Raw genomic sequence first — 10,651 nt, forward strand, 5'->3', positions numbered from 1 at the left:
GGACCTCAGACATAGAGTCCAAGTGATCCCATCTTTTCATTTTTATAGAAGGGAAAATTACTTAATTGTAGCTAATATGTATGTAGCATTTTAAGGTTTGCACTGTATTTTAGAAAATATCATCGGGTCTAATGCTTACAGTAACTCTGGGAGGTAGGTGTATTGTTATCTTACTTATTTTACAGAAACTAAGGCAAGCAGAAGTTAGCGACTTGCCCAAGATCATAAGCTGAAGTTGGATCTGAACTCGGACCTTGCTGACTTCAAGTCCAGGACTTCCCTCACTGTACCACCTAATTACAGGTCATGAAGTAGTTAGTAGCAGGGACAAAAGTAGAACTCAGGCCTTTTAATTTCAAATCAAATGCTATACACGCTACCCAGTAAGTATAGATGATGAAACAGACATAGAAAGATGCTTCTTTGAATTCAGCAAATCTTTATTCATCACGTGCTACATGAAGAACGTTTATAATAGATATTCAGAGTAATGCAAACTTTAGATAATATTTTACATGTGTATAGGCTGTAAAATACTTGTTGTGTCTTTTATTTGATCCTTACATGGCTCTGTGAGGTAGGCAGTGCAAAGGTTAGTATCCATATTTTACAGATAAGGATACTGAAGCTGAGGAAGACAAGTTGACAATGAAGAGTCAAGCAAATACAGCAGCCAGAGTGACATCCAGGTCTTATAACCCCAAGTCCAAGTGCTCTGTCTGATACACAGTACTGCCTGTCCTCACCTGTCCTCAAGGAGTTTACAATCTAATATAGGATATGTTAGAGTAGCAGATAATACCTTGCAAAATCAATAATCATTGTCATACTTTGCTCATGGATGAGTTAGGTGTACTAGTAGACTCTGAGGGAGCCTTCCTAATGTTTCTTTTTTTCTGAGGAGAAAGGTTAATGAGAACACTCAGGATGTATTCACATACCTTACATCAATAATTCAAGGTAGGTCTATAAGAAGATGCACAAAAAAGGTTTGACGAGTTCCCAGGAATAACTGAAGAAATAAGAACTTAATGAGAGGAGGCTTCAAATTTGGTTTGAAAGTCCCTGTGAAGTCTCCCATACATATATAACTCTGAATTTATCCAAATACAAAATCTTTCTAATTTATCTAGCTTTAATTTTGTTTTGTTTGTATCTACAAAGTCTGTCTAAGCTTCAGTTTGGTACAGTGATGGACCAGATAAAAGTCTGGGAGAAAGGCTGAGATTTTACCTGCAGACCTTCCTCCTTCCTTCCTCCCTTAACTGGATGAATAGATTTCTACCTTTGAGAGATTACTGGGGATGGCCTGCCATTCTCTTCCATTTGGGTGACAATTCAGGCTCTAGAGAGCAGAGAGAGGGAAAGAAATAGGACTCTGAGGGACAACATGTGACTTAGGGAAAAGATTAGGGAGGGAGGTTCAAGGAAAAAGGTGGCATCTGAATTGGACTATAAAGGGTGAAAGAAAAAGGTCTTCAATAGATGGAGATGGGGAAGATGGTATGGACAAAAATACACAGAGATGGGGATTGTCAGACAAAGAACAAGAGGTGAAGGGTTGTCCAGTTTCTCTAGAACATAGAGCAAGGGAAGGACAATAAAATAAGATCTGGCAGGTAGATGGGAACCAGCTGGTGAGTGAACCTTGAATGATATTGGGAGTTTATATTTTATCCCGTCAATAATTCATCTCAGCCAAACCTCTGGGGGATATATTATTGACCTCAATAGACAATGATAATGATGATGATGTATGTATGTATGTGTATATCGAGGGCAGCCTTATACATGACCACCAAGTTCCTTTCTAGGAATAAAAGGCAAAATGCAGAGAATCTTGATTTGGGGGGGTGGGATCAGAAGGAAAGAAACAAGCATTTATATAGTGCCTACCATATATTAAGCACTGTTAGATACTTTATCAATATAGTGTCATTTAATCCTCACCAAACCCTGGAAGGTAAGTGCCATTATTATCCCCATTTTACAGATGAAAAAACTGAGGCAAACAGAGTTGAAATGACTTGTCCAGATTCATAGAATTAGTAACCAAGGCAGGAATCAAACTCAGGTGTTTCTGACTTCAGACTTAGCACTCTATGCATTGTTTCACTTACGTTCTGGTCCATGCTCTGCTATATATTATTTACTATTTAGTTTATTATATTTACTAATTAGCATGCCTTTCCCCTTCTTTTTGGGAAGTTTTCTCAGCTGTAAAAAAATGAGGGGCTCTTTGACTCCAGAGGATGGACCACCAAACGTGCTTTCTACTTCTCCATGAGGGGTAGCTAATCCCACGGAGCCTCATATCTGTAGCCAGAGGTTGTTAGTTGAGCCTGGAGTGTCACTGGGCTGTTTTAGCGGGCCTCCTGTTCCTATAACTTCAGCCTCTCCTACTTCTGTTAGGAGAGGTTACTGGCGTAGTCATGTTTGCCTTCTCACCTAGGAGGGGGGAGTGGGAGAGATGCCCTGGGGACAAGGGCCTTGGTTTCTCATCCCAGGGCTGAGTCAGGCAGCTAAAAAAAGCCCCAATATGATCTGTTCCCTTCCCTTCCCTCCAGAGGTCAACATTAGCCTGGCTGCTTTCCCCATGCCTTCCCTTTTGTAGAAAGAGCCTGGGGTGACATCTGACAGACCAATAAACATTTGAGACTTTGGGGAGAGAGCCAGCCCAGGAGCAGCTGTTGGGATTCTGTGTTGTCACTCCCCTGAACTCCACAACGAACAAGAGGGATTCAAGAGATTTTTCTTCTCCTTCCACTTCTAGCCTTCTTTAACCTATTCCTCAAACCTTAAATTAACTGGAAATTTGAGGAGTGTCCTGGAAGGGGACCAGAGACTGGTATTTCTTCCACAGCAAAGAGAATAAACAAAACTAGATCTGAAGTCAAAAATCTTGAGTTCAAGTCTCACCTTTGTCATTTCCTACCTATGTTAGACAAGCAAGGATTTTTCTTTAAAGCTCAGTGTCCTCCTCTGTAAAATGAGGCGAGGCTAAAATAGAATGATCTGTGAGGTCTCCTGCCATGCAAGGACTGGGGTTGGAGGGATAGGAGCGTTAACTTGCAAAAGAGAACGGAAACTATAGCTGTCTTCAGATATGTGACAGATTCGACTTGGTCTGCTTGGTCCTAGCAAGCAAAATTAGGAACCAGGTCTAAAAATTGCAGAGAGGAAGATTTGGACTGGATATAAGGAAATGCTTCCTGCCAATTAAAACTGTCCAGAAGTAGAACGGGGTGCCCCAACAGATAGGGAGTTTCCCACAACCGGCATTCTTCAAGTCAACGCTGAATGAGAGCCTGTCAGGGATATAACAGAGGGGATTGCTGCTCAAATGAAGGTTGCATGGGATGCTCTCTAGAGTCCCTTTTAAATCTGGGATTTTGTGATTTCCTTCCAAATCAAAATTGTGTCATAAGAATCATTTTCGACCTTCTGGAAAATGGCCAGGGCTATTCTACTGATATGAAAGCCAAACAGAGACATAGCAGTGGGGGATGGTAGGTGATGGAGGGCTGGAAACAGCCCAGTGCTCTGAGTGGGACCTAGTGACAAAGGAAGGACAGGAGCATAGTCTCCCTCTCTCACCTGGGAGCCAGGCTGAGCTATCAATGCAAAGGAGGGAAAGGAAGTTAATTTATCCACCTGTGGGTCTGCTGGCTATAGCTCAGAGACCAAGAGCAAACAGGCCCCAGAAGATGCTGAGAAGCCCCGTGAGGATGAGGCTTGAGGATCCCGGGTTCCAGGAAGCAGCCCCATTACACAGGTCTGACTGGCAGCAGGACACCTTGGCATTTTGTTTTATTTGAATTTCCTCCATGCTATCCTTGGTGCAGATGGCCGCACAGGATTTGTAGACCAGAGCTGGAGAAGCTGAACATAACCAGAGTGGGAAAAGGGTCAATAAGCAAATGGATCCCTTGTTACATTACCTCAACATTATATTCTTCGTATCAAATCCATTTGTGCACAATTCCCCAATTGCATTTTAGGCTGAAGACTCCTTGAAGGTGAATGTTGCATCATTTTTTTTTTCATCTCTGAGCTCCCAGTCTAGAACGTGGTAGGTATTTAATAAATGCTTTTGCTTGAAGAAACTGCCTTTCTTTTTCTCCACCATGACGTAGCCACTTTGGGTCTACCCAATGGCCAACTTCAGGATTCTTGGGACATGTAGCCCTTAGACTAGAATTCATGTCCTCTCTCAGGCTCAACTCCTTCCTGGGTCTCCTCTCCCTGGCTATCTGTCAGTCTATGAAATAAATTCCTAAACCCTTCTTCTAACTGTTCAGGGTCTTCCAATCAGATGCAGCTAACTGGAATCTCAGAGAAAATCTTAGAAGTCATCTAATTCAAACATTACACAGATCATGAATCTTTCAAGTCAAGAAAATTTCAACCCAGGCAATTGAGAGCAGAAATTAGGGTCTTTGAGACCACCTGATCCAAACTCCATATTTTATAGATAAAGAAACTGGTCCCAGAGATCCTAAATGACCTGTGCAAGATCATAGGGTCAGTAAGTAGCAAGCCCAGATTCTGGAATTTCTAAATCCAGAGCTCATCCCATTATCATCTACAAGCCTCAGAATCCTAATCTGAAATATGAGACATGGCAAGCCTTAATTCACTTTAGATAATATTATTAGTACTATAATTAGTAATACTCCTGACATCTTAGAAAGTTTTTCAAAGATCAAACTTACCCACTTCTCATTATTTATTGTTTTTTACCATCCTTTCTTCTGCTGCTTTGGCTCCCTCCCTCCCTCCTTGTTCATTAGCTCATTCAGTCTAATTTCTTATCCTGTCTCAGACACCTAGGAATTGTGTGACTCTGGGCAAGTCATTTAACTTGTTTGCCTCAGTTTCTTCCACTATAAGGAAGCATCATAATCTCCTAGGTCATTAAGATCAAATAAGATATTTGTAAAAGAGCCTAGCACAGCATCTGGCATATAGTAGGTACTCTATAACTGTTTATTCCCATCATCCCTATATCCAGTTTTGTAAGGGGAAATCAAGGGACTAACTTACAGGCCCGAATGGTCTTGCAGTAGATGGCTAGTCCAGGACACTGCATTGGGTTCGAACAGTCATTTTCATTAGCTGTACAAACATGGCAATTCAGGGCTTGGGCTGAAAGAGGTCAGATAAGAAATCACAGAATTAGAGATGGTCCATCATTGGAAAAGTCACTGCCCAATTTCCCTCATCTCTCCTCTCTTCTAACTGGAACCAGCCAGATCTGAGAATGGAAAAATGCTTCCTTCTTCTGAGGTTTCCAGGGGACTTTAGGGCTCTGGCCACAGCTGTCCCCATCAGAGAAAGGGTACTGGACAGGTTTTTTTTTTCCCGCCACAATCTCCAATATCCTGAACCAAATGGCAGTAACCATCTTGTGTGCTCCTTCATGTCCTCTTCCCATACCATCAAGGACCTAGACATGGTAATTTTCCCATAGTCTCAAAGTTGAGACTTCAGAGAGATCTGGCCCAGCTTCAAACACTTGACACTTGCTAGCTGTGGAAGTCTGAGCAAGTCACTTAACCTGATTGCCTTGCAAAAAGAAGAAGTCCATTTATTCATCTTCCTTACCAAATTGCTTGGTCATGATGATGATGGCTACGAGGAACATGACTAAAAAGGACCTCATGGTTGAAAGTGAAGGGGAATGTGAAGGTGATGTTGAGCTGGGGCAGGAAATGGTAGCCACGGGCAAGAGTCTCCAGCCTAGGGGAGGGATACTGTAGGGAGCAAGAAGAAGGAGTTAATAGGAAACTTAATGGCTTCCCTGTAGTTATCTTCGTTACCAACCCTAATGCATTCCCACTTTTGTTCATTCCCCATGTTTATCAGAATCCTCCTCCAAGGCTTCAGGCCCACAGGTAAGCTTGCTTTGAACACGGCACTGTCCAGCTATCTGGAATAATTCATACCTGACTTGATGAAGGTTCCCATCATTCCTTGTTTTCAAGTGAAGGCTGATTGGTCAATGATCATGGTCCTTGTTCAATAGCTTATCAACCTTAATCACTAGGAGCATTTCCTAACATTAAGCATAAGTCAATTTGTTGAAGTTCTATCCATCATCTCTCTTTGTTTTGCCCTCTGGGGCCAGGCTAAACAAATCTTTTCTCTCTTCCATATGACATCCCTTCAGATACTTACAAATAGTTCTTGTGTCCCCTCCCCACTGATTCATCTTTTCTTCAAGCTAAATATTCCCAGTCTTCATAAAGTATGACCTTATGATCCTGGTGGTTTCTGAATCGTCTCCAGATTATAGATGGTCTTTTAAAAATATGGTTCCCAGAACTAAATACAATTACTTCAAATGTGGCCTGACCCAAGCACAGTACATGACTATTATTTCTCTAGTTTTGGATTCCATTCTTCTCAATATTGTAAAAAAAAAAACTGAATTTTTTAGGTGGGGTGGGAAATACATCACCTTATTGACTCATATTGGATTTTCAATCCACCAGACAAATAATTCTCTACCATTCCACTTCCATCTCATACTTACAAAGCTGATTTTGAAACCTGAATATACAGCTTTATTTTTATGTCATGTCAGTATGTGATAATACTGATATGTAGTTTCTTTGGGGAAGCTAGGTTGCACAGTGGATAGAATTCCAGGCCTAGAATTAGGAAGTTCTGAGTTCAAATTTGACCTCAAACACTGGTTGTGTGTGTGTTCCTGCAAGTCACTTAAATATGTTTGCCTCAGTTTCTTCATCTGTAAAATGTTCTGGAGAAAGAAATGGCAAACCACTCTAGTATCTTTGCCAAGAAAACCCCAAAAGGGGTCACCAGGACTTGGATATGACTGAAATATGACTAAAATAACAAGATAGTCGCTTTGGGGGATATGCACATAGATCAAAATCTGTTCATAATTCAGTCCATATTTGAGGCTCATAGAAGTTAAGTGACTTGCCTATGTTTACAAAGCTAACAAGTGTCAGAAGCAGGATTTGGGCATGTGTGCCTGACTCAGCGCCAAAAATGCCTCTCTAAGGGCTTATTTCTATCCCCATCAGGTAAGCATTTTGGGTTTGATCTAGTATTCTAGCCTTTATAGCATATTTTATACTCTGCTGTCATCTATCATACAAGCAACTCCTCTCAACTTTGTGCTAATTGCAAAATTTGTAAGTATATTATCTTTACCTTCATCAAAATAATTGAAAATAAGATAAATAGCAAAGGCCAAGAATAACAGGTGCCTGAAGCATTTCAGTTTATGTTCTTTCCCAAGTTCACATTGAATCATTATCCTTTGTATCTAGTCTTTCAACTGGTTTTGAATTCACTTAATTATACTATTATCCCACATCTTTCCATCTCTTCCACAGTAACTTGATAGACTTGGTCAAATGCTTGTTGGAATTCCAGATAAACTATGTCTAAAATATTGCCCTGATCTACCAGTCAACCCTGGAAGAAAAAAAGATTAGGTTCATCTGGCACGACTTGTGTTAGATGATATTGCCTTGGCTCTTTGTAATTACTTCTTCTTTTCCAAACCATCCTTTTAATAATATGTTTTAGAATTTAGCCTGTGATCAAAGCCATGCTTACTTGCTAAGAGTTTATATATTATAATTTCTATGCTTTTTGAAATTCGGGGCACTGGCACTTTCCCAGCACTACTGTACATCTCCTGTTAACACTTCAGCAATTCATTCTTCTGGAATGACATTCATGTGGGGCTAGTGATTCATAAAAAAGCTTTCTTACTATTCCCCAACTTATCTGGGATGATGACTTCCAACTGGTCACTTTTCTTCTCTTTCCATTCCAGAGGTCATTCATGTTGAGACAGATACCAGAGGCAAAATAAAAATCGAATTGCTCTACCTTTTTTCTATTGATTTTCATTGCCCCATCCTCCCTTCTGCCTTTCCCCTGATGCATGTTTTTTAAGTCTCCAAAATATCTTAGCTCTCTCCTTGCCAGCCACCATCACTGATATTAAGACTATGACTTTGTTAACCACCTTTGACTCCATGTCTTTTAAATGTCTGAATTATTTAATCAGTTCTTTGTGCATTCACAATAGTATCTCTAGGCCATGGATGCTTAGCCTTTTTTGTGTCATGGACATCTGTGGCAGTCTGGTGAAACCTATGGATTCTAGTCAGAATCACCATTTTAAGTGTATAAAAAGAAGTACTTAAGATGACAAAGGAAACATTGTATTAAAATACTTTTAAAAATATACATTTTTAAAAATAGAACCATAAACCTTTTGAAATCTATCCAAGTTTTAAAATCTTATTTTAGACATTTCTCCTTTTTTACCCTCCATCAAAATAATTCCCCTCTAACCAACTTTTGCTGGGCTGGCTTCCCTTGTGTATTCTTACTTAGTCTTTGAAACTTGCTTTCCCAATATCCCAGGTACATGATGTTATTTTTCTAGTTTTCCCTTCTTTCTCTTTTAGAAACTCCTTGATGGGAATTACTTGGCACCTCGTCCCCAAACACATATACACACACTCTGCCTTCCATTTCCCAAGATTTCCATTGTTCCAACTCTTAGATTTTCTTTTGAAGTGAGAATCAGATCCAGAATAGTAGTTCCCCTCAGACTATAAGATAGCTTTATCATTAAAAAACAAACAAACAAATAAAAAAACTAAGAAAACACTTCTGTCTCCACTCAGGAAAGGGAACTCCAGTGCATGAAGAAATATCACAGTTAAATACAAGGAACGATATCTTGAGGGGTTAGCAGAGAAAAACCTGTCCTGTGGCACTCCCTTGTCCAAATGTGTGTTTGCTCACTGGTACCCTCACTTGGAGTCCCGACTAAGCTACTTTCATGGGAATGACAGAAAGTACTGTAGGGGTAGATCGCAGAGGATTTCAGCTGGGTGTGGTCAAATGGAAGTTTTTCCATTCTGTGAACAATGAAAATTTCTAGGGATCATTTCATCGGGGTGAGTCACCCTGGCCCAGCCTTCAGAGACTGAAGAGAAGATGAGGACAGGAGCACTGAACTGGGGGTGGGAGGGGGGGGTTAAAAAGGAAGACTGGAAAAATAGTGATTGGAAAAGGTCCTGGAGGGGCCGGAGGAAGAGGAGGGGAGCAAGGCTTGTGGAAGAGGAGTCCTTGGTGGGAGGAAAAGGATGCCAGGAGGTGGGAGAAGAGTGAGGGGCTTTAGGGAAAGGATGACACGGGGAAGGGGAGAGAGCGGGGGCCGCTGAAAAGGCTAACCCGCTCAGCAGAGACCTTTGGCAGCTCCTCCGCCTGCCTTTGCCCGGCCCGGACGCTTTCCCTCCCAGCTCTCCCCCTCCCCCACCTCCAAGCCCCCTCGGTTCCCCAGCTGCCAGCGGGCCCGGGGGCTCCTTAGCCCCTGCCGAACCTCCCCCACTCACGTCCCGCTCTGTTGCCACAGGAGTTACTGCGGTCCCTACGAAGGCCGTGATTCCCTTCCGGAGACCCGACTCCTCTGGACAGCGCCCAGGCCCGGGATAGTTGTAGACTCCCCGAACTGGCCCGGGAGCTCGCCCCAGCCCGTCCCCACACCCCCGGAGCTCTGGGCGGGGCTACGGGATCCAAATGCAGCCGGGGGCGGGGGGGCCGGGGCCTTCACAGGCCGCAAGCCCCGACCTTCCCCAATCCGTAGTAAAGCGCTGGAAGTAGCATCGGAGCTGGGGGCAAGGCCTGGGGGGAGCCCCTCGGAGCGCGCGGGGGGGGGGGGGGGGGAAGGGATGTGCGGCCACCACGTGCACTCAGGGCTTCTACGGACACCGCCGCATCCCAAGTGGGTGCCACTATTATCCTGGTGTCTTTCCTCTCAGGCAGCCCATAGCCTTCCTTTAAACCCCCAGCGCTGGACTTGGGATCAAGAACATCCGAGTTGGAGCCGTGTCTCGGGCAGCTACGCGCCGCTGGGTGCTCCCGAGCAAGTCACCGAAGCGCTCCCAGTTCCGTTTTTTTTTTTTTTATTTTTAATTTAAAAATAAAGGTAATAATAATAACACCTGCCACTCAAGAGTGTTATGGAAATCAAATGAGATACCGCATGCAAACCTTGAAATTCTGCATAAATGCAAGGGGCAGTGGTCCGAAGTAGGGCATGGGGGGAAGGAGGGGCGGGGGCAGCCAATGCCAAATAAAAAATACCTCATGATATCCCCCAATACTTGATTGTACAACTCTGCGTTTTTTCTCACACCATTCTTCTTCAAGTTAAATAACATATTCTTCTTCTTGTGGTTTGATTAATGAATTTGAGGACTCAGCTAAACTTATAGGCGTTGAAACCTATCAGATAAACATCAGAAACATCTAAATGGAGCTACAGTTTCATTTGTTCAGAAGTTCCCCGCAATGATTAATCAATCAATTTAATCAATCAATATTTATTTGTTATACACCTGATATGTACCCAATATCTATGTACTAGGTACTTGGGACAAAAGTGAAATAGACCCTACCCTCATAGAGCTTACATCCTTATGAGGGAGATAATATATACATTTTTGTCTATAATTATGTGATACATAGATGTGTATATGTTTATGTTATCAATATGTATATTAGCACACTATTTTATAAATGTACAAATTTTTATACAAATATATATACAAATTTTTATACAAATATAAATATATATATAATA

At 42.1% G+C, this 10,651-nt stretch overlaps 1 protein-coding gene across 1 annotated transcript; it reads right to left on the minus strand.

Moving 5' to 3' along the window:
- Positions 1-422: 422 nt before the first annotated feature.
- On the minus strand, positions 423-9,690 carry LOC100918262 (ly-6/neurotoxin-like protein 1). Its single transcript, XM_003760434.4, has 4 exons — positions 9,402-9,690; positions 5,608-5,756; positions 5,047-5,148; positions 423-3,882 (listed from the first exon to the last, which is right to left on the minus strand). The coding sequence occupies exons 2-4, from the start codon at positions 5,663-5,665 to the stop codon at positions 3,677-3,679; spliced, it is 366 nt and encodes a 121-aa protein (XP_003760482.1). The 5' UTR covers positions 5,666-5,756; positions 9,402-9,690; the 3' UTR covers positions 423-3,676.
- Positions 9,691-10,651: the final 961 nt, after the last annotated feature.

The sequence above is a fragment of the Sarcophilus harrisii genome, chromosome 1 (genome assembly GCF_902635505.1).
Source record: "Sarcophilus harrisii chromosome 1, mSarHar1.11, whole genome shotgun sequence".
NCBI lineage: Eukaryota > Metazoa > Chordata > Mammalia > Dasyuromorphia > Dasyuridae > Sarcophilus > Sarcophilus harrisii.

What these genes read in the sequence shown, in the direction of transcription:
- LOC100918262 (XM_003760434.4), bottom strand. Translation starts at nt 5,665, where the DNA reads ATGAGGTCCTTTTTAGTCATGTTCCTCGTAGCCATCATCATCATGACC. An exon ending in CATCATGACCAAGCAATTTG is followed by an intron (nt 5,149 to 5,607) that starts GTAAGGAAGATG and finishes GACCTCTTTCAG; the next exon opens with CCCAAGCCCTGAATTGCCAT. An exon ending in CTGCAAGACCATTCGGGCCT is followed by an intron (nt 3,883 to 5,046) that starts GTAAGTTAGTCC and finishes GGTTATGTTCAG; the next exon opens with CTTCTCCAGCTCTGGTCTAC.